The sequence below is a fragment of the Larimichthys crocea genome, chromosome III (genome assembly GCF_000972845.2).
Source record: "Larimichthys crocea isolate SSNF chromosome III, L_crocea_2.0, whole genome shotgun sequence".
Classification (NCBI taxonomy): Eukaryota; Metazoa; Chordata; class Actinopteri; family Sciaenidae; genus Larimichthys; species Larimichthys crocea.
The window spans coordinates 35,002,829-35,027,395 of NC_040013.1; the positions used below are offsets into that span (position 1 = coordinate 35,002,829).

A 24,567-nucleotide genomic window follows, 5' to 3' on the forward strand; every position below is an offset into this window, starting at 1 on the left:
CTTTGACTTGAACAAAAATAGAGTAAGATTAGACATAACTTTTATTATCAATCTCATCATACTGATGGCAAAATTTCATATTCATAAGTGTAAATTTACTCGAAGAAAACCATCTTTTGTTGCCTTTCACACTGAGCTCAGGCAGTACATTGCTTCCATTGAGTTTTCTAATAACACAAAAGCTATAAAAACGCTTAATATATGTGAACATTTAAATATATTTATGTAAACTATTGGCGTAGAATATACATGAATGTTTTTGTAATGTTTTGTATATGATCTGTGTTCCTTTGTTTGTGAAATAAAGTTCTTTAAAAAAAAAATAATAACATAAACAGGGCAGGGTTGGCAGGGTCTTGCATAGACCTCACACTGATACCAGCCTGAGCTGTGACTGTGTAATCCTAACACTGACTGATTTCATTCAAACTGTCTGTGTGTGTGAAGCAGGACACTACAGATGCATGCCCAGTAGATGGCGCACTAATACATTTTATTGTTTACTTCAAGCATCTTTTTCTGTTTCCTAACTTTTTTTTTTTTACGTCACATGACTTGAATCGTGTCCTGACGTCATCGCCCTCCACGGAAGTCGGCGCCAGCAGAGATGGTGGCGGCCTCGTCAGCCTAGCAGCAGGAAGAGGATGTTTGCTTCCAGTGAAAGGATAATATCACCTGATCGTACGCTGGTATAACTAAAGGAAAACGACCGAGAGTTGTTCCCACCGAGACTGCTGGGGTTTTTTTTCACACGGCGCATTCCTTCACCCGGAGCCGGCCTCTGTGACTCCGAAGCAGGGCGCTGGATAAAAAATGTCCCTCTTCCAGTCGGCACTGGATTTCCTAGCCGGGCCCGGCTCGTCCGGGGCGGCCAGCCGGGACCAGAATGACTTCGTCGGACAGATCGTTGAGCTCGGCGACATGAAACTGAGGATCAAGAGGGTGATCGCGGAAGGTGAGACTGCGTACTGCCACGAGATGTGTCGGTGACGTCCTGCGCGGCTAAAGTGTGCTACGGCTAAGCGGCTAACGTTAGCATGAGTGACAGACTTACCGTGTAGTCAATAGCGACGCAGAGCCTGAGTCACCGAGTAAACACACCGGTGATCGTTTGGTTTATGTGAGACTAACACACGTCAGATCGATGTGTGGGACTTTAACTTTTAGCTCTGTGTGTTAACCGCACAGCTTCAACCTGATCATCTTTGTTGACTCCAGAGAAAAGCATCACAGTGAGGACAGACAGGAGATTCAAAATGAAAATATGAATGATGGCAGTGTTGTTACCAAACCTCTTTCTTAACATGGTGGTGCATTTTTAAAAGAAAAATGTTAAATACACAAAGTGCAGAATCAAAGCATCTGCAGAGCTGTGCTGGATTGTTTCAGACTGGTCAGGTGCCAGTGCTTCTTTCTCCCTGATCTCTCCTTCATTATCTTTTATTCATGTGTCTCTGGCTCAGGCTCCAAAATAAACAAACCAACAAGAACAGGATGAAATGTGTCAGTGAAACCTGTTTTTTTAAATGTCTAGTTTGGTCTTTTGGAGTTTCAAGTCAAGTCAGCTTTATTGTCAGTGCTGCCATATGTACAGGACATACAGAGAAATGAAATAGTGTTTCCCCTCATATCGCTGGTGCAAACAGCAGTATACATGAAATATAAAACATATGCAAGTTGAAAGATATCTAAGAAATATGGCAAATATAGAAAGACAGTTAGTTAGTGTCTCAAAAATATTTTTGTTGTGTCTGTGTGTGTTATTAATTGTTCTTGATGTATAGTATTCCTTAGTAAGTTGAAGGTATATTACCATATACATATCATATGAGTCCCCTCATCATATGCTTCAAAATTGCTCTTTCAGCTGCTTGGGTTTATAATAATGTGTCTGAATAAAATAGCAGCCTCTATTTGTTCATATGCATCAAAACAATTGTGTCTGCTTACAGGAAATGTGTGAACCCAGAGATCAGGTTTCATTTCTGCAGCCCTAAACACAGATTTTTGTCCTTGGCTTTGTGTACTGCCACGCATGGTTAGATACTTAGTGGCTCGTAGTGGTTAAATCTGTGATTTAACATTAACGGTTAGATCAAGTAGTCTGAAGATGAGTACTCAGTCTTTCAGTGTCAGCAGTGTTTTCAGCATAATCAGCCCCGTTAGTTCAGCAAGTAAACTCGCTCCGCTTTTTATGTAACTTATTGTTATGACATTCCTACAATACAAACCAGCAAAACAGTAGAAAACATATATACAGAAAATATGCAATACAAATATACAAAAAAAAGGGTACATTTCTAATTGTCGTAATTATTTCTGATTATAAATAGTCCTCACATCTAACTGATGAAGGTTTGTCAGGTCATGCTGTTGGAGATACTGTAACAAAAACCAGCCTGATGTTTTAGGAAGTTGTCAAGTCTCTATGTTCTTTCTGTCAGCACGTAATGTGTGTCTTCCGGTACCAGACCTTACTTGAAAATTTCTGGCTAATTCTGACGGTTTATTTGACAGAAACCTTTGTCGTGCAGTACTCACTCACGTGTCCCCTTTCGCAACACTCTGACTCATTCTGAAGTGTTCAGTCCCAACTGCGTTTTAAATCTGTGTAATACATGTTATAAAAAAAAAACGTGTAAAATGCCAATCACATCACCTTATTTAACTTCGAAGCGCACACAGTTGAGCATCAGTTACATTTCTGCTTGATAAATGACAGACAATTCACTTTTTTTATCATTAAAATTGTTGTTGCTTAACTATCAAGTACTTGTTTCGGCACTAATTCAACCCCGATCAGCAGTATAATCATGTTGTTGTGGTTGCACATCCTCAGCCATGATAGTTTGTTGAAGAGAGAAGTTAAACACGACCTAGAAATCAAGGCAGATGATACAAATCAGGATCATTTTACACTAAACCTTTTGCTCTTTTTCAAACATCCTGCTGTTGAAAAGTGTCTTTGTTGTGTTTCCTCGCCAAGATATTTCATGAGAGAATACAGTGGTTGGCTGTAACCAGATGGTTCTTTTACTTTTTTAGGGCCATAACTAGTTTGTCTGTCTGCTGTACCAGCCACTTGATCATTCAAGGTTTGCTCTACTTAAAAGATTCAGTTTGGGTAACCGTTTAATACACTTGGGTAAATTTAGGAAACCACTCCGCTGTGTTGCAGATGCACAAGTGCTGGTTGTCAATATGAGCTCAGTTTCAAAGCCACATACTTTGTCCTTTGGTTTGTGAAGCTGAGATTAATATCTTCACATAACTAAACAGGTTTTCAAGAACAGAGACACCTGGCTGGTCTTTCCTTTCTCTTGGTTTTTATTCCCTTTTCTGAGCAGGTGAAACAGTAGACAAGAGAGGTCCCTTTATTCAGAGCTAAAGCGGGTGAACTGCGCTTCATTCCCTACATCCCTGTAATTATTTAACACAAGCACAAAGAATGTACCCAAGCAAGTTTTGGGTGAAATGCAGTAGGATTTTTACCCACCATTTCAAGTATTTTTCTTGGAATGGAGTGGTAAATAGAGCAAAAGAATAGAGCCTTTCAAGTTGCAGTCTTTCCATTTGCCAGCACAAAACTGAGGAAATGTGATCCCTACAGGGAAGGTTGCACATTCTTCAGGTGAGACACTGCAGACAGAAACACTGTTTTTTTCATGCACTGGTCAATATTGAGATTTTACACAGTTACAGTTACTACACACAAAGCTTAGCATTAGCATTAGATAATGTTACATTAGCATATTTAAAGTAAAAAAATTTATTTATTAAGATTTATGGAGTCATAAAAAGAGATCCATCCAAAATTGTCCAATGCTTTATAAAGCCCTTTGACACTAGAATTTATCCAATGTTCAGATTTTTGTTCTGCAAATCTATGCAAAGGAGCGTATCTTTAATTAGGTAATACACAAATCTATGCAAAGGAGCGTATCTTTAATTAGGTAATACATAATCTTTCAAAAAAAGAATCTTTTTAAAACCTTTTTTTAGAAATCTTGTAATAAAACAGTCTTGATGATGAACTATGGAGGTTTCATTGTCTTATCTACTAAAAATGTTGTTTAAGTTATTCACCTGCAGTGTCTCCCTTTTTAAATGAAAGTCCCAACCTTTGCAGGTAAATGTATTGTGTAAGTAAAGGATGTACTCGTTCAATAGATGGCTAGTGTTTGCAAAATCAGGCCTGACCAAATAAAAGTCACTGACCACACCTGGCCAGTCCTCCTTTTTGTAAATAAGGCTTTAAAGATTAGAATCTTGAACGTGCTCAATCAGAGCAGAGCACAGCTGGTAGTTGATTTACTCATCACTATGGTAACCCCTTCATGGCCTCGGTTGGACTATGACTTGCTAAATATATTTTTCTTGTGAGCACAGACGCACACAAAACCGGAGCTAGCACAAAAAGAACAAGTGGTGTACTGACTATACTGAAAAGTAGTTATAGATATCATTATCAGTGTATATCACCAGTGCAGGTTTCAGCCACACCTTCAGTGAAAAGGTGTATATTCAGCTGGGGCTCAGTGGTGGTCTAAAGGTTAGGTGCTTGTGTCATTCTTGAGCAAGGCACTTAAGCTCCAACATCTCCAGTGTGGCTGCTCAGCGGCCAGCAGACAAGACTGTGGTTATACTTGGCAGCTTCCAGATTTAAATTGTTTATGGGAGTGTGAAGCAGGGCATTCCTGGAGGTTTTAGTGCTCTCTGTGGTCACAAGGTGAAACTAAATTAATTCAGCATCCTGTGGAGTGGAATGGTGTGTATGGTGTCCTGTGCTGGTGGTATTTCCACTTTAAAAAAAAAAATAAAATTCTACACCACCAGAAAAGCAATGTTATATAAGTGTGTGGCCAAATGTGCCCATTAGAGCCTACAGTATCTCCAACTCTTGAGGCGGCATGTCTTGTATAAAGATGCATCAGCATCGGTAATACTTCTGACCAGTGAAATAACACCCTGCTCACGCAGAGCGTTTGATGATGATTACATATCATTGTAAGAGCTCAAGATTACATGTACTATTCAATATAAATTACATGCTGGTTGCACTTTTTTTTTTCATTCATAGGTGGATTTGCCTTTGTGTACGAAGCCCAGGACATGAGCGGTGGTAAAGACTATGCCCTCAAGGTAAGATAAATGTATACTGAGAAAATTCTGCCTGTTGCTGCTTGTTACATGTTGATCCTCTTACATGCTGTACCGCTCAGTATTGCACATGCATAAATGATGCACTGAATCAGGGACATTAGCTCTCTCTCCATTGTACACTGCATATACTATGCAGTGTTATTATTCTGTCTGCGTTCAGCAGTTAACTGATGACTTTTAATGCAGGTCTAAATAAATGATAAATGCGCAAGAGAGAAAGAAAGATAAGGCACGCTGCAAAACAATGGCTGCACTGAAGGAAAAGCAATAATGTGCTAAATGTTTGGCTTAGGTTTGCTTGCAAATATCCATTTTACGGTTCACTCTGGGTCTAGATCCAGATTGAACTGGGAAAGCGGCCATTGAACTCGTCAGTCACCATAATCAGCAGGAGCAGTCGATGTGATAAATCTATTATCCTGTTTGACTTGGCATTAAAATCAGTTCCCGGTGTTCAAAGCAACTGCTGTATAGACTGTTTATTGATGGAATATGTTAGTTTCAATCCTCTTAGGTATGTTTAATAAAAAGATTATGCGTCGCCTGATGAACAGCAAAAAAAAAAAAACTAATGGCGTGTGTGCACATTTGTTGCAGAGGCTGCTGTCCAACGAGGAAGAGAAGAACAAGGAAATCATACAGGAAGTCTGCTTCATGGTATCCTTTGTCATTTCCAGACCCTCACGACAAAAGACACAGCGCACATGGTGACATGTGACCAAGGCACATTAAACTCTAAACCACCTCCAGTTTACTGCACTGTCATTACTAGATCACTTGTAGTTTATTGGCAGTGCCACACAATGCCAGAATGCGCAAACCAGGAACTAATATATATTTACAGTGCTTAAGTTTATTATGGCATTACTGTTTCACAAACACACAGGCTGCTTTGCACTATGTGGTCGTGTCCACATAATCTGAATCTTACTTAGTGGAGTAGTCTAGCGTGTTTCGTGTTTGAGGAGAAGCGAAGAGCAGGGCAGAAAATGAATAATTCTGGAGGGGTTTCTTTCACAGATGTGTTATTCAGTGGCTGCCAGGAGGGATAAGATCAAAGCACTGAAGCAGCCATTGTATATCAGTGTCGCTGGGGAGGTTTTATATCATGGAGCCACAGTTTTTGTCAGTGAGATAACCCTGTCAGTGCCAGTGGAGGGAACTAACAAACCTTTTGGCAAGCTGCTAAAAAAAATTCTGGCACCTCTCTTGTACAGTTGGGCAATAGTTATTTTATGTTGTGTAGCAGAGTCATAAACCAGTGGTAAATGAAACTGTGTTTCCGGTTTCATTGCAACATTGTGTTTTAAAACTAATGATGTGAATGTTGAGTAGGCAGGAAAGAAAATACACAGTCATCAGTGAATTCTTCCCAGTACTCAACTGTAAGCTCTTCTTGCTTTCGCTGGACAATTGTCAGTAAGCAATGGGTTTTTAGTCATTCCAATGTGGCTGGAAGATTGAACCTGACACCTGAGGCCAGGCTTGACACCACAGCAGTGTTTTTGCGGCATGTTCCTTAACCTGCTCGCTGTACAGAAAAAGCTGTCTGGTCACCCCAACATGGTTCAGTTCTGCTCCGCTGCTTCCATCAGTAAGGAGGAGTCGGACACCGGACAGGCCGAGTTCCTGATCCTCACAGAGTTGTGTAAAGGTAAATATACACACTCCTACAAACAGAGAGACTTCTACTTTGTCTTTCACCTCTTCTCTTTCTTTGTTGAATGTATTCACTAGTTAATCAGCACTTTCTCATTCTTCAAACTAGATTTCAGTTCATCTGAGTCATCAGAATTTATTCCCAGTAACTTTTAACTGAAAGACACTCATGATGAAATGCATTCCCGTCTGCGACCTTTCTACTTCCTGCTCTACTTCCTCTCTGTTCGGGCTGAGCTGTCATTTACAACAGGCGTTTTTCATTCAGTAGTCTCCTTCTTTGTAAGCCACTTAATAATAAGTGTGTGAAGCACGTTTTTGTTATTATCAGTTATTCTATTGCATGATACAAGACTTTTATCTGCAGTGTGTCATATTTTCTCCGATTCCCTCAGACAACTTACGATCAATAAAAAAAGACATGTGGGTATCAGCAGGTCTTAGTTTAACTTTAACTGATGGGTTTTCATGCTTTCCCCTCTTTGTATCTCCTGTGCCTCAGGTCAGCTGGTGGACTTCATAAAGCGGGTAGAACAGAGGGCTCCCCTGTCATGTGACACTGTGCTGAAAATCCTGTACCAGACGTGCCGCGCCGTGCAGCACATGCACAAACAGAAACCTCCGATCATACACAGAGACCTCAAGGTTTGTCGCTGATCTGTAGTCGGATAAGTGAATGATGAAGTATCCGTTATGTCGTACCTTAAAATGAACCGCAATATTACTGATTTTGTAACATTTGATTGTGCTTTAAATTAGTCGCTGTTATGATTACTGATAGGTAATTACATGTGCTTTGGTTGACGTGCTAACCACAGCTTTCTTGATGTGTTGCAGATTGAGAACCTCTTGATTAGTAACCAGGGCACCATCAAGCTGTGTGACTTTGGCAGCGCCACCACAGTGTCACATTACCCCGACTACAGCTGGTCAGCACAGAAAAGGTCCATGGTGGAGGATGAGGTACACACACACACACAAATACACAATCACTTGAGGTTAATCTCAGCAGGGTGCTCCGTTACACATTAACCATTGACTCTTTTTTTCTTCTTCTTTCCAACAGTATTTTTTTATATAGAAAGAAACAAAAAACATTGTATATGAATTATTAATTACTTATATGAATGCATCTTATATTCTGTAATGTCACTATGAAAGTCAGCCGTTCAATTGGAGGAAAAAAGTTCACTGGGGGTCAGTGGCAATACTGTTGTCATGGTGTTTGTCAGGAACCAGAAACCTTTGATTGAATTAACAGCTAGAGGTCCAGGAAACACAGATTAATCAGGTTAATTATATTTATACCATAAGCACCAGACACAATCACACACAGGGGTCCACAGATGATCTAAGTATGCAGGTCCCCACAGATCCTGCTTTCTAAATGTAATAACCTGCGTGACAGCTGTTTTTAGTTTAGATGTGAATAATTTGTTTGTAGCTCTCTGAGGAGGACGGGGAAACAGTTCTCAATGCATTTTCTTAACTTCATAAGTTTCTCTCAGACAGCAGACCAGCAGCTAACTATAGCTGGGTACTTGATTCTGGTTTTATCTGGTCCATCAGCTGTGTTTGTGTGCTGATTTTTCATTTTTTCTGTGTGTGTGTAGATCACAAGGAACACCACTCCTGCATACCGAACACCGGAGATGATCGATCTCTATTCCAACTTCCCCATCAATGAGAAACAGGACATTTGGGTCAGAGCTTTTACCTTTTTCTGTTTTTTATTCCCCAATGTCACAGCTAATCCAGGACCAATCAAGGTCTAAGATTGTATCATTGCTATAGCCGAGCTACTCATCGCAATGTTTGTAGAAGACAGATTCGGAAGTTGTTTGAAGAGGATTTTGCCGTGTTGTTAAAGTGGCAGATAACGTTGCTTATAGCCAGCAGCACAGATTCACAGTTGTTTTGGTCTCTTTTTAAGGGTAGGATAAGAATATGTTCTCCTTATTCCTGGGAAAACACTGTATGTTTTCAGGCTCAATACTTATTTCTTATAAACGGAAAACAAAAATATGGGATTATTTCATGATCTTCTTTTCATTGAGGAAATTGTCTTGAAGTTTATTGTGATCTTTGTTATTTCCTCTCTCCTGTGCAGGCCCTAGGATGCATCCTCTACCTGTTGTGTTTTAAGCAGCACCCATTCGAAGAGGGGGCCAAGCTGCAGATCGTCAACGGAAAATACTCCATCCCTCAGAACGATGTCAAGTACACCGTGTATCATGACCTCATACGTACGTACCTTTTTGTTCTGTGTCTGCTAGTTCCTGCCCATCTGTCTGTTTATTCATCCATCCTTCTAGTTTCTTCTGGCCTTGCTGACTGACACAGTTGTCACTGCAGCGCTGCCAGTACCTTGTTACAGCTAATCTAATTAGGTTAAAGAGCTCCACCTGGTGGATAATTTACATCTGTCCTTTTCCTGCAAACAATGGCACAAACACATAAATAATAATCAACTATTTAATTACTAATTTATCATCTACGCAGCCTTGATTCCCATAAATGGTAGTGCTGTCCACTGTTTTTTTTGCATCCAACTATCTTTTTCGTTTTTTAACATTTCCCTGTCTCTCCACTCATTCTTCTGCTCCTCCTCCTTTCTGACGTCCAGGTTCCATGTTGAAGGTGAACCCAGAGGAGCGTCTGTCCATTACAGAGTTGGTCAACCAGCTCCAGGAGATAGCAGCAGCACGCAATGTCAACTCCAAATCTCCCATTACAGAGGTAGTGACACCACAGTAGAACTGTGCTATCTTACATGTCACATAGACATGCTGCACTGTCTGTTTGTGCTGCTATTTTTCAGTCGTTGTCTTTCTCAGGAATTACTGCCGCTGACATAGTGCAAAATTTTGACCGTGGCTGTTCCTCCACCTTATTTCTCCTTCCTTCTATAAGAATGGATTTGAGACCTTAGTGTGTGGTTCATGAGTTTTTCTTATCTCTAACCGTCTAAAGCGGTTTCTTCAGGTTGGTGACAACTTTAAGTGCATTCAAGTAAACAAGTTGATGAAGTGAGACACGGGCTCATCCTCAGTGCCTGCCAGCCTGGGAAAAGACTATTGACAGGCCGACCACACGGCTTCTTCCGCTGTGTGTGTGTGTGTGTGTGTGTGTGTGTGTGTGTGTGTGTGTGTGTGTGTGTGTGTAATCCTGCCTCACATGTGTTCAACGCCAAATACAACACACACACACACACACAGCGGCAGTCTCAAAGGAGTCTGTATTCTTATTCCTAGGCTCCTCTCTTCCCAGCTGGCATGGTCCTAATGCATCCAAGAGACACATAGAGGTGGAAAATGGGTGAAACTGAAATGAAAAAAAAAAAACAAGCATGAAGTGACACCAACACGAATAGAAAAGTATTTTACCCGGGATACTGGCCTTGACCGACTAAGCAGCCACAGCCTCTTATAATTCTTACCACAAATCCTCAGCCACAGTTTATAATATGTAAAGCTGATTTCAATGTCAAAAAGCTTCCCTCTTTTTCTTCTAACTCATACACTGGTTACCACTGCAGGAAATCCTAGTTTTCTTGTGCTTTAGCACTACAAACACTTAATTCTAATCTTCTTATTCTAAGTTAATGCTTAATTGTTTAAAACAAATCAGTAAACTGAAACTCTTCTGTATCTCCACCAATTTCTTACCAAAGTGAATCCGCATAAGGCTGGTAAATGTGTGCAGGGGGGCAAGGCAGATTTGGTGATCGCTGATCTGATTAGGGTTAAGAAGGGGTTTCCCTGCTTGGACATAAGGAGAGTATAATCCTCCTCCTCCTCTCTGTGCCGCTTCGTAGAGGACATATGGAGAGACAGACTGTTAGATGGAGCGGAGAGGAGAAAACCTGTGAAGGATGGGCGCAGAGATGGAAGTGAAACACTGAGGGGAGAAATACGGTAGACATCTCGGAGGGGAAGCGAGACGCAGAGGCTGTCTGGCTGGCTCAACGCAGACCCAGAAACTGCAGTTCTGAAAAATTGTTTTAGCGAGCATCTCATTGATTTGAACTGGTGATTTAATATTTAGGGACAGAGACCTGTTGCTTAACATTCAGGATTTGACTAATGTTCTTTTTCTATTCCTCGACGCATCGTTTTCTATCAGGCTCTGTTTTATCCTTTGCTGGGATGGAATTACTGAAATATTTTCATGTTTTTTAAGATTACTTTTTTTTTTTACAAGGAGGATCTTTGTTTTTCTGATGATTTCCTTCTCTCTCTCTGTTAACCTCTTTTTGGTTGCTGCTCCTCATTCATATATATTTTGAACGTTTTAGGCAAAACCTGTTTTGTTTGTTGGGTTTTTTTTTTTAAGCCTTTTTGTCAACCTAGTTTTTGTTGACCTGCCTGTTGCAATGTTGAGTACGTACTACTGTTGGCGTCCAGTGTATGATGGCTATGAATGTCTGCAGCTGTTGGAGCAAAACGGAGGATTTGGCAACAATGGAGCTCAGCCGCCCATGCAGATCCACAACGTCCACAACAATGCAGGTAAGAGTCTGTTTGAATGACAATATTATTCTCTCTGTAGCTTTGGGAACAGTGTTTTGTTAGAGAGGTTGCAGGTTTATGTTTGTTTTTTTATAGCGTTTCTTTGTTTAGAGTGTCGAGGGTGAAACCGAATCTTCTCTGAAAACAGTGTCACATTTCCAAAAGTGAAATGTAACAACTCATTGATCTGCTGAAGGGCAACCTAAAACCACAGAAACAAAAACACAGAATTTCTAATCAAACCGAAAAACATGTTCTCACACACACGCCCAGACTACACCCATATCCCATACACCCTGCATTCAGTAGGTCATTTGTTTTTATATTATTATAACATTTGCATGGTGAATTATTGAATCATGATCATTATGTATGGAAATTTCCCAACATGAGATATCTTACTCTCATTCTAACTCAAGTACCTTTAACATGGTTATAGAGCAGGATTGTTGCAGGATGTTTCATTTACTGCTTTATTGTTATATATTACTTATGTAATATAGTCAATAAGATGAGATTTTATTGTGTATGTCACTGGCTGTATGCTCAGTTTTTAGGTTGAATAATAATAATAATAATAATAATAATAATAATAATAATAATAATAAGTGGTGTTAATTTGTAGCAGAATAGACAAGAGCAATCACAGGAATAATTTCCTGCCAAAATGGGTGTTAGAGAAAACAAACTTTAGAGTATCACATATTAACATTTGGCACAGTGACTGTGATTCGCACCCTACATTATGTCTGAAGCAGACTGTACGCACATTCATTCTGAGCAAAAGCTGGAGGTCCTTTGTGAGAAAATCATATTTCACTTGTTTATCTGTACCTTTTCTCTCATCAATACACATGCACACACACACATGTAACACACACACTTGCAATCTGTGTTAAGAGGATTTCTGCAAGGTCAGTAAACCATCTGTCAAAAGGCAGAATATGTTTGCTCTTTCCCTTAAAGAGAAACCTCCTGTTCATTCATGTCAGGCCTGCTCGACAAATAACAATGAGTCAGTCTAAGTCATTTGCAGCTTGTCGTTGTTGTATCTCAACATCAGGCAGCTCCGCCACAGCTGAAAGCAACTGATGTTATCCGATGCATTTACCTCAAAGTAAAACAAACAATCTCTTTTCACCACTTTTTTTCATGTCAGGCACATCACAGCTAAGCAGGAACGTGGCTTTTTTTTTAAATCTGCGGTTGTACAACATAGATTTTACTCAATCAGTAACCTTTCTTTTCATCTATAAGCTTGGTAAACAGATCTTTATTTGGTCTATTTGTTAGATAATAATTAAAAAATACAAATCATGCAGACACTCATACATATATACAAATGTTGCATACATGTTTATGTTGTGAGTTAAACTGTGACCCTGATTTCTCCAGTTGAACCCAGTGTCTGCAATCGTGTCATTCTTATAGGCATGTACGATCCTGATCAGTCGGGCAGTGGCCTCTTTGATATCTTAAAAGGAGGAACAGAACGGTTCCTGACCAACATAAAGGACACTTCCTCTAAGGTCATCCAGTCAGTAGCCAGGTAAGGTGCTCTAACCTTGTTACCCTGATTATTCTTGTTGTTTATTCATATTTTCTATCGTATTCTTTTCAGTTAATCTTTTTTCTCATGACAGATCGGTTGCCACTGATCGTGCTTTATTCATATAACATTTTTCTCACTTGGCGTAGCATGGGCATGTGTTGCTGAATTGATCAGATGATTTCCATCATGTTTGTGTTCACCTATGGAGAACTTTTCACGTTTTGGCTACTGTAACTCCACATATGCCTACTCTTATTCATCCATGTTTGTGTTTGATGATAAGGAAAAATCTGATAAATCTGTAAATTTACTGTGCACTCTAGTCATGTAAGAAATTTTTATTTCAGGCATCCACCAAATAACTTACCAGTTTTCTAAACAGTCATCGTGTGCATCACAGTTGCATCACCGTGAAAGGAAAACGCAGACATTGTACACCTGCAAATTGTTTATGTAACCATTCATACTCATAGCTACCATGGCCCCAGATCTACCTTTTTTTTTAAAAGGAACATTTTGCTGTTTGGCTGTCTAAAATGTGGTTTTCCACTCTGATGGCAGACTTTACAGTTGTGAATCTTGCAGGAAAAGACAAACCATATTTAGGTTCTCTCTCTCTTTGTAGTTCTTTCACCAACCGCTGACATAAGTCATCTGGTCTGCTACACCTTGGCTGCAGCAATCAGTGACAAGTGGGCTTTGTGATGGGTTTAAAATGGTTAGAAATAAGCAAAGTGTTCCTCTTAATACCCACTCAGCCCATACCTGTTAAGGTTTGATGTTTCATTTGGTTATCCTATCATCGGTTTGTTTCATTTGTTTGGTCGTTTTGTTTATTTTTTGTTTTTTCTTTTCTCTGTCCCAATCCCTCATGGTCCCACTATGTGTCCATCACCTAGCAACCCAAGGTAAATATGGGTCGGTGAAGTGCCTCAGTTAATGCGTTGCTCTGTGTGCTCCTGTAGTTTGTGTGTTAATTTAGACGAAGAAAAAAAACCCTACTAAGCCATTTGCTGTGCTGTGTCCATCGTCACAGTTTGCTGATCCTAACATCACACATTCAATGATTCAATTGAATGAATGCAGAGAGTGGCGTGAAGTGAATGAATGGATGAGTGTCGTTTTAAGAGCGAATGACGAAACAAGTGAAGCATATACTCTATGCATGGTACAGGAAATTATTGGGCTAGTCAGTAACAAGTTTAAAATTGTTGTTCAACCATTTATTTGTCACTTTTTAATTATTTTAACAAATCTGCTTGTTTTTTTACATAATTATTCTTTATTTGTGTTTAGGCCTGTGTTGAAAAAAATCGATTTTCCGATTCTGAATCGATTTGCATATAGATCGATTCGTACATCCAAAGATCGATTTGATTAAATTAAAATTTTAATACATTTTCCCCCTGTTAACTTTAACCCCACACTATGGCGTCTCACACATGCGAGGTGCGTTCAATGACCGTCGGAATGACTATGATGCGTTCATGAACATGGGAAAAATGAAAATTCACCGGAAATATAATAAAACTACAGACAAAAGACTCAACACTTAACTACCAGCCACTTCTGTACGTTCTCTTAAAATAACTGAGACGATTGCGGGTTACATTTGCAAAGATATGCGCCCGTATTCCGACCAAAAAAATGGTTTTAATAACACTAACCCGAATCGAGATCGGATTGGATCAGAACGGATTATGATAATCGATTCTCAAGACTGAGAAGAAGTCGAATCGATTCTTGGAATTTGAATCGATACCCAGCCCTATTTGTATTATAAGCAACTTCAAACGTACCACATGATTAAGATTTACTGGCCCCTAAAACTGAATAAGTAATTGAATGAATGAGCGAATGAATGAATGGTAGTTTAAAGGTTTTAATATAGCTCCACTGCTTACTAAATCACCATTTCAGTTACATACGTGTTTTAACCAGCATCACCCGTCTGTCCTGACACCACACAGATAAAACTGTGCATCATCAGCATATATAGATTCAGTATATTTATGTTTTGCTTGGCCTAAAGTTTGTTTGTGTGGACCAATTTTTTAATTTTCAGTGGGAATCATATTGCATTGTTTTTGCTGCTGTCATTGTTCCAATATGACTTTTGCTGTAAATTCCAATGTAGCCTACTTTCTACATCAATTAACTGCCAATAATACTTAACACCAAGGAGTTACTGGCAGTAATGATCCTCCTGAGCATATTCTCATGCAACAAGAAGCATCTGCCAAAAGCCTGTGCTACATTTAAGACTCAGAGGAAAGACAAACTGGGGAATTATTTAGTGTAATTTGCACATTTGTGCGACAGTCTCCATCAAAACTGTTTAAAATTATTCTGTTGAGTTGTAGTCCAGGCAGAAATCCCCCATGGTTGTACCTGATTCTGTTTTTTCCTCCCTACTTAGTTGTATACCAACTTCTTTCATAAGTGTTCTTTTAATTTCTCTTTCAGCTATGCCAAAGGGGACCTGGATATTTCATACATCACCTCCAGAATAGCAGGTAGGTGTAGTACAGTCCATAGAACCGACTTTTTGATTTTTCATGATGAAAAATTACATTAGAGGTAATTCCTTTGAGACAACGGTAAAGTGAAAGTGATGTGACAAAATATCTGAGTCACTGTTTAACATTATGACAAACAGATGAACCTTTGACGTTAAACATGTTTCCTCTGCAATTGTTTGTTTGTGTGTGTAGTCATGTCCTTCCCAGCAGAGGGGGTGGAATCGGCGATAAAGAACAACATCGAGGACGTCCGTCTGTTCCTGGATTCACGTCACGCTGGTCACTATGCTGTCTACAACCTCTCAAAACGATCATACAGGCCTTCTCGATTCCATAACAGGGTATGAAGTGTGTGTTTGTGTGTGTGTGCGTGCCTTTTTTTGATTAGTCGATGTGTGCCAGAGTGGAACATTACCAAACTCCCATGTGTCATGGTGAGTCATTGCTGTGAGTGAATAGTTTATTTATTCAGTCACAATGTCAGCAGTGTTTTTCTCTATTTTCTGCTATTACTCTCTCAGTCATGTAGCTATACAAGATTCTTTTTGTCTTAAGGCGTATGTCGTTTTGTGTGTGTGTAGGTCTCAGAGTGTAACTGGCAGGTACGCCGTGCCCCCAACCTCCGCAGTCTCTACAGTGTGTGTAAAAACATGCATCTCTGGCTCAAACAAGACCAGAGGAACATCTGTATAGTGCACTGCCTGGTAAGTGGCCTCTCACCACCAACTACGTGATGAAGATGACTAATGACTTAGTTCTTCATACATTATCAGGATGGGACAGGACACAAGTAGATGATTAGAGAATAAAAAATGACACCTGTAGTATCTTCCATTGTTACCTTCACTGTAACCACCATGTTCCCTCTCTCTCTGTAGGATGGCAGAGCAGCATCAGCGGTGGCGGTGTGCTCCTTCCTGTGTTTCTGTCGCCTTTTTACAACAGCTGAAGCTGCTGTCTACATGTTTTCAATGAAACGTTGCCCCCCTGGCATAGCGCCCTCACACAAGAGGTATGAAATCATACACGTTAATCATTTTTAGGATGTGAGTCATGCACCAAAATGTTCACCGTTTTAATAAAAGCCAGCAAAACATGATTCTAATCCTGATTTTTGATTGTTGCAGATATATAGAGTATATGTGTGACATGATGGCAGAGGAGCCCATTATCCCCCACAGCAAGCCCATAATAATTCGCTCCATCATCATGACACCCGTGCCGCTGTTCAACAAGCAGCGTAATGGGTGCAGACCGTTCTGCGAGGTTTATGTTGGAGACGAGAGAGTCCTGACGACATCACAGGAGTACGACAAGATGAAGTGAGTTGACACACGCACGAGAACGCCTTCCAGAAGTGAAACAATGTGACTATTTCAATTATTCATTCTCTCTCTCATTCCTTGGCTCTTTCCAGAGATTTTAAGATGGAGGATGGGAGAGCAGAGATTCCCCTCAATGTGACAGTCCAAGGAGATGTACTGGTGGTGATATATCATGCAAGATCAACACTGGGAGGACGTCTACAGGCCAAGGCATGTGTACAATCTGTATCTCATCAGTTTTAAAATGGATATAAGAAAATGATGGACGAAACACTCATTTTAAATTCTATATTTTTGTGTTTTAGATGGCATCCATGAAGATGTTTCAGATCCAGTTCCACACAGGTTTTGTCCCCAGAAATGCGACCACTGTCAAGTTTGCCAAGTATGTACACAATTTTGAGAAATTCAGTTCCCTTAAAGCTTCAGATTTCCGATTTGTCTTCCGTTTGTTTGTTTGTTTTTAACGAACTCTTCCTTCATAACATTGTCTCTCCCATCTACCTGTTCTCCTGTCAGGTATGACTTGGATGCTTGTGACATCCAGGAGAAGTACCCAGACTTGTTCCAGGTCAACTTGGACATCGAGGTGGAACCCAGGGACAGACCCAGCACCAAGACACCTCCTTGGGAGGGCTTCCAAACCAAGGGCCTCAACCCCAAAATCCTTTTCTCCTCCCGTGATGAACAGCAGGAGATTCTCAGCAAATTTGGTAGGTGGCAGTCTTTTACAAAAGCCAGGCTTCTTGGATTAGAAGTATCAGGGTTTGGTTTGATTTGCTGTGTAGCGCAATCCATCAGTCTATCAGCTCACTTAGTGTATAAATCAGACACATTTCTGAGTATGTTTTTAAATTAATTTGTACACGTGAACCAAATATTTAACCTTTATCACTACAGGTAAGCCTGAGCTGCCTCGTCAGCCAGGTTCCTCAGCCTTTTATGACTCTGAGTCGCCCCAGCCAGCTCAGACTCCAGAAGGCTCAAACGCAACAGAAGCAGAATCTCCTGTGAGCACCGATAGCAATGCCAACAACTTCTTCCAGACACTGGATTGGGAAGGTACTGTAGTTATGTTTATTGATAATATTTTATCACTATAATATATAATGATAATATACCTGGCAAAATCATGTAGCTATTGCTCTGTATAAGTTTCGATTTTTAGTAATTGTCCCTGTTTTATTTTTTAAAAGATCGAAATTCTCCCAGACAAGCCATGAAATACACTCTGACCTCTTAACGCCCACCCCTACTGATTAAGAAATAACATCAAATCCCTTAAAATGTCCAAAATTTTTTATATGGTAGATGTGCGTGGCACTCCGAATGCTTCAGGCAGTCAAGGAGGGGGGTCCATGAATGACCAGGAGGACTTGAGTGATCAATCAGAAGGAGAGTCCTACTCTTATTCTGCTCCCAGTGGGGAGCCTCTGTCACGTGACACCAGCGAACCACTGTTTGATGCCGACTTCCAGGTAGGTAAAGTCCTGAATGGCTGATTGTATCATATTATGCCATCAGTACAGTACGACTTTACATTCTTGTGTGAGGCAGAGCCAAAATGCTTCATTTTCTCTTCCATTCATTGCTGTCTTTTCTCGGTGACCTTCATCTCCCCCCAGAGCTCCACTCCTGCAGCCCAGGAATCTCCAACCGGTGACACAGCTGACCTCTTGGGGTTGAACTCTGACCCTCAAGCTTCAGCCATGTCTTCAACCTCGTCTTCTGCTCCTAATCAAGTGGTCCAGGGAGAAATGAAAGCTGCATCCAGCAACAGTGACCTCCTCAATGACCTGTTTGCACCCCCTGCTGCTCAGACAGGAGCAGTGCAGGAAGACTTGTTCTTCAGCGGGCAGCCCAGTGGGGCGACACCAGACGCAAAACGTAAGAGATAAGACTTAATACGCGCTAGTTGCATTATTATAAAAATGCATTTGAATTAAGCTATTGTCTCACTTTAGAGGCAGGTGACGTATGGTGGCAGCTTTCGTCACCAACCGACACACATACAGTATACTACATCGAAACTTACAAATGGTCGTGAATGTGCTTCACTGTCAAAAATCCAGGGGCACCACAGTCTTACAGCTGCTCATGGCTGATAAGGTGGGTTAGCTCTGACCACCCGCAGCTGTATTCCTGCAAAAGTGAGCAGTGGTCTCTCACTCTTGTCTATGTTATCTCTCCCACATCACACACTTTGTAGCCATGAAGCCACATCCCCTGTAGTGCTGCATTTTTGTGTTACACTTTAATCCTTTTTCTTTTTTCTCTTTTGGTGTGTCTGTGTTGTAGCCATGGGCGACCTGTTTGATCCATTTGGGATTGGGACTGGCTCTGGTGTTGGCTCCAGTGTGGGTTCGTCTCGGCAGGCCTCTGGACCGGACCTGTTTGGAGACTTACTGGGTTCTGATAGTTCGGCCACCAGCGGGTTCAGTTCAGCTCACAGTAACCCTGCTCCTGCTTCCAACACAAGCCTTTTTAACCTCAGTAAGTACATCAGCTGCTGTGACATTTCTAGTTTAGTTTTTTGTTTGTTTTTCTTCTCCCTATTGATATTTGCTCCTGGCAATGGCTAATGGTAACATGCAAAGGAAGCATAACTAGTGTAACTTTGGATGTTTGTATCTTACCAGACAAGCTAGTGAACGATACCCCTAAGATGACATCATCAGCCAGCCAACCAGACCTGCTAGGTGGGTGGGACAGCTGGGCAGCTGGCAACACCACTAGCATGAACGCCACCACCAGCAAACCCAACTATACCAACACGGGTAGGTGGATGAACATTAAGTAAGGGTTTGCAGCTGATGGGCAATTTACTAAGTTGTGTGAATTGTTGATTTTGTTGGCAATCCTAAACTGTGAATCAAACTCTAACTTGCATATTGGTCATTTGTCTCTAGCTTCTGGTGTGTCATCTATGTCCAAGGCCAAGTCTCAGACCTTTGATCCTTTTGCTGACCTAGGAAACCTGGCATCCAATTTACCAGGTAAGAGGCTGGGTCAGATATGCAGTATGCCGGTAATGGTGCACAGAGAGAAACTTGGCTTGTAATTATAAATGTATCTCAAATGACTAACTGTATCTAACTAATATCATTCCTCATGTTTTTTGCAGGTTCATCTGCACCTTCGTTTAGCACAAAGGCTCCTTCCTCCTCTGCTAAGCCTCAAGCTCAGCCCTGGCAATCTGGAAGACCCACCTCAGCCCAGAGCAAACCTTGGATGGCCCCATCAGGATCTGGGTCCGCACCCAAAGCATCTTCAGCATCTCAGCCTGCAAGCGCACAGTCCACCAAACCCAACTACAACCTCAACTTCTCCAGTGTCATTGGTGGGAGAGAGGAGAGAGGAGTTCGTGGGCCTGGATTTGGTAAGAGACACTGAGTACAGGGGAAAGGTTTCTTACCCGCCTTGAAGATCATTTTTCTGTGCTAATTTCCACAATTAACACTCAGTTATAACTCAAATGTTTTTTTCTTAACGAAGGCCCCAAGCCAAAGGTAAAGGAGGATGACTTTGAGGACCTGCTGTCGACTCAGGGTTTTGCCTCCAGGCCTGATAGGAAGGGACCAAGGACCATTGCTGAAATGAGGAGACAGGAGATCACAAAAGACATCGATCCGCTAAAACTACAGGTAACCAACTTGAATGCACATGTGAAGGACAAAAAACGCGCTATTAAAAACAAATTCTTCAGTGGATAAAATGCAAATATGTGACATCAGTTCCATCTTACCAGAATAAATTTAGCGGGGAGAAGTGAAAGAGCAGCACTTCCCTTTCCAACCTGAGCCAGGTGGTTGTACTGGGCAGCTTCCAGGTGTTGATGTAACTGCAATAGAGTGTTCCTGGAAAAAACATAGCTATTTGCAAAACTTAAGTGGATAAATATGATTTAAAAAGTGCTGAGTAAATCACCTTGCCCACTGACTTATTCAGCAGATGATTTTACTCCAAAAAAAAGAAAGAAATTCTGAGCAAACCAATCGGTCCTTCTGGTTACTTATTGCTTAGCTCAACACAACAAGGCACCTTTTGGCAGGTGATACCCAGAGCTGTGCCTCACAGAGCAGCCTATAAGTGCTGAACAATGTTTGCACTAAAGGTAGTAAAGGTTTGTTTTATTGTCGTGCTGCAGATCTTGGACTGGATTGAAGGGAAGGAGCGAAACATCCGAGCACTGTTGTCAACTCTGAATACTGTGCTGTGGGAGGGTGAAACCCGCTGGAAAGCTGTAGGCATGGCCGACCTGGTGACACCTGACCAGGTGAAGAAGTACTACAGGAAGGCTGTGCTGATTGTCCATCCAGATAAGGTAAAGTATAACATGCTGCTTACGCATTTAGCCAGGTGCATTAATAAAACCTCACAGGACAGTTACAAGGCAAAATATGAATACTGTTTATTCTAAAAGTTATTTTTAGCATTTTAACTCTCATCTTTACTGTTCTCTGTTCATTTGCATATGTATGGTCTTTCTCTGCAGGCAACAGGCAAGCCTTATGAACAATACGCTAAGATGATCTTCATGGAACTGAACGACGCCTGGTCAGAGTTCGAGAACCAGGGATCCAAAGCACTCTTCTAAAAGTCTGGTCAGGATCCCAGCTAGACCAGACCAGACATGACTGGACTGGATTTGGCCTAACCAAACAAGGGTTAGACTGGGCCAGATTGGACAGGACTGAGCCCACATTGGGCCTTAGGGGGCACAGAGCCTCTGAGAGGTGTCCTCTCTACCATTCCCTTCACTCCCTTCTTCCTTCTTTACTTTCTTCTGTTTCTACGGTCAAAGAAAAAGACAGTTCGCCTCATGTCTGGCTGTGATGAAAATTTCCTCACTGGTTCATAAAGAACCGGTTAAATAAACATTGTGATTAAATAAACATTAGTTCTTAAAACTCACTGCCTACCTGTACGACTGCCTGAGTGGTGCTGCAAACATCAGGAGGGAGGAATGGGTGACAATCACATGAAGAAGAGAAAACGGAAAAGAAATCGGATAATACAAAGACATTTCAAATTACCGAGCTGATTATCATGACAAAAATATAAAATGACCCTACTCTAATGAAATGCTGGTAAATTTTGTGCTGTGGCTGGTAAGTTTGTCATTTGCGCCTGGCACTTTTGCAAACAGCAATTAGTCATTTAGCTGACTGGAAAAAAAAAAAATGAATATGGCTTTACGATTTCAGCATGCCAGCCAATATGGACATTTACAAAACATCATTTAAATGTTACGTTTTTAAGCTTAGTTGCCTCAAAAAATAAAAAAATAAATTGCTGATGAGTCACATACCAATGAACAAGAAAACAACTCTAATGCAGAAGCAGGATTTAAACCTCCCCAAGATTTTTGAGGTAGATCTGTTGATAAAACTTTCGGGTACAACACTTGGTTGGGTTTGCTCTTGAGCCATTTCCTTTCCAGAAGACTATTGCCTGCTGAACACTACTAGTGCTGCTTCTACCATCACAGTTACTGCTATATACACTCCTCAGATCGATGTTGAAATCCTGCATCCTGAACTTCTGACAAAGAAGCTGAACTTGTTTTTGGAGCCCCATATAAATACAAGCGGGCAGTCTGTTGTTTTTTTGAAGTGCTCTTTTTAATTCCACCCACTCAGGCTATACTGTGTAGCTAACTGCATGCTCTCCCACACCAAACCTCAAAACAACAGGGCGGAGGGGAAGGGGTTGGGGGTGGGTGGGGGTGGGTAAGGTGTGTTTTTATTACAAACCAGGGTAGTCCAAGCGGGCGGCAGGGGGGGGGCTCTTTTGTTGAAGTGCTCTTTTTCTTGTAGCAGAAACAGAAAGAGTCTACCTGCCTGATTGCACTGAGTTGGCAGATTACATGCCTTCCCGGGCGCTCACACTGCTGATTGCTTTTGAGCATCTCCATCATCATCATCATCATCGTCGTCGTCATTATTAACCCCTCTCTTTGTCTCTGTAAGCCCCACCCACCCCCCAGTGCCCTGGTTTAGTGGAAATCCACTTTTCCATCAGTGCATAGGAGGAGATCAAAAAGTGAAGGAATGAAAAGAGAATATGGTGTTTTATTCGGCTTGCTCTTGGTTGTACTCTCTTTTTCTCTCTTTTTTTTTGGGGGGGGGGTTCATTCTGAGCTTTTGTCAGTCATCACTTAAGTGTAAATATAGAAATGTTATCATTCATCAAGTGGCTTTGTTAACATGGGCAGATTGATTTGTTACTAAGCTTCATGCTTGACCGCGTGATTGGTAGTGTGGGTGTATGTGTGTGCAAGTCAGTGTCTGTGTGTGTGTGTTTCTTTCTGAGGGACTTCATGCTTTTCGTCTGCAATCCTGATTTTTTTCTTTCTTAATTTAATTTTTCCAGCCTTGCACACACTGTTTCTGTTTTTGTGTTCTTGTCTTTTCAAAAATATTTCCAAGTTTTTTTTTGTTTTTGTTTTTTGCTCTTTTTATTTCACATTTTACCTCATGGACCAATCAAATCACCTGTTTTCTTATTTATTATTATGTTTTTGAGGGAGGACTTTGGGTTCTAATGACATGTATTCATGCATATTAATGGCACAAGATGAAAAATTTCAGATAATATATAAGTGAAATGTGCTGAGTGCAAGTTGGACAGTTGTTGGATGATCACAGTGAGTCTCTTTGTTGCTGTTTTCATTCCAAAGCATCTTATTGTTATAATACGAATGTGCTTTTACAAATATATATCCTCTCTGTTGTTAAGCGTATGTGTTTATCATTTGTCTGTTTAATCTGTTCTTTTGTTGTTACTTTTGTTTCTTTTGTTCCCTCTTAAGGCAGAACCGAAGTTGTTGCTTCCGTTTTGCATTTTGACATTTTGTTGAAATTCCAACACGAGGGGCCAGTAAACCTATGTAAGAAAAAAAATAAAAAAAATAAAAACTGATGCTTGAAATTTAGTTTGAAACTCTCTTTGACAGTATGATTATAGTATAAAGACGGAGGATTGCAAAACCACACATCGACAGTGTTTACTGTACCAAATTACATCATACTAATATGAATGTAGATTTCAGTGCAAAGACAAATAATTAAAAAAAAAGCTTTTGAACTGTTTCATTGTCTTTATTTTGAAGATTAACAGGGGCTTTACATTCACCACCTGCTACTTTTTCAGTGGTAGAAACCTCACAGTTAGCTTTAGAGTTTATTCCACTTTAATCATCTTCATGTACCATTTTTGTTTGTGACCAGTAGGTGTTAATTGTTTGTATAAATGGCAAACTTACTTCTAAATAGAGAGTATGGACAAGTGGTTGCTTCCACCAATTTTGACAGAGGTGGTCAGTGATCTAAAATTAAGAGAAGATTTACTCTATGCAACAACTCAATTATATACCCCTGTCCCTTTTTAATGATTAGAAGTATCAAACATATACCTCACAATATTGTGAAAAAGAAAAAAAACTTTTATATATTTCTGCCTGTTAAAAGGAAGTTTTTCCTTGCCACTGTCGCCAAGCGCTTGCTCATGGTGGGAATTGTTGGGTCTCTGCAAATGATATTATGAAGAGTTCAATATAGACTTGCTCTATGTAATGAGATTACTTTATCACGATTTGGCGCTATATAAATGAAATTGAATTACTGCAAACAGTAAAAATTTTCACATTGTCAAACTGTATGTTATGCACTTTTGTGGGTTTTTTTTTCATTTTTGCCAGTTTATTCTTATTCCTGTAGGCCGGGAACAAGATTGCATTTGTTAAACTAACACAACAAAGTATTTTAAGTTTAAGTTGCATCTTTGAAAGGTAACAACACACTATTGCCTGTGCAGAACTGACCTAAAAAATG

General features: G+C 40.5%; 1 protein-coding gene across 2 annotated transcripts; it reads left to right on the forward strand.

Annotated features, from left to right (window-relative positions):
- The first annotated feature begins 547 nt into the window (after positions 1 to 547).
- On the forward strand, positions 548 to 23,821 carry gak (cyclin G associated kinase). 2 transcript variants are annotated; one of them, XM_010742786.3, is made up of 30 exons: positions 548 to 955; positions 5,081 to 5,142; positions 5,761 to 5,820; positions 6,703 to 6,817; positions 7,325 to 7,467; positions 7,660 to 7,785; positions 8,436 to 8,525; positions 8,933 to 9,068; positions 9,449 to 9,561; positions 11,255 to 11,333; positions 12,765 to 12,882; positions 13,785 to 13,793; positions 15,352 to 15,401; positions 15,600 to 15,748; positions 15,989 to 16,111; positions 16,286 to 16,419; positions 16,535 to 16,729; positions 16,825 to 16,942; positions 17,038 to 17,117; positions 17,252 to 17,445; positions 17,633 to 17,794; positions 18,044 to 18,210; positions 18,358 to 18,619; positions 19,031 to 19,225; positions 19,372 to 19,509; positions 19,642 to 19,728; positions 19,857 to 20,111; positions 20,228 to 20,376; positions 20,880 to 21,056; positions 21,228 to 23,821. In XM_010742786.3, the coding sequence occupies exons 1-30, from the start codon at positions 814 to 816 to the stop codon at positions 21,327 to 21,329; spliced, it is 3,930 nt and encodes a 1,309-aa protein (XP_010741088.2). In that variant the 5' UTR covers positions 548 to 813; the 3' UTR covers positions 21,330 to 23,821. The 2 variants fall into 2 exon arrangements, with proteins under 2 accessions (XP_010741088.2, XP_010741090.2); XM_010742788.3 differs by lacking the exon at positions 13,785 to 13,793.
- The last annotated feature ends 746 nt before the right edge of the window (positions 23,822 to 24,567 follow it).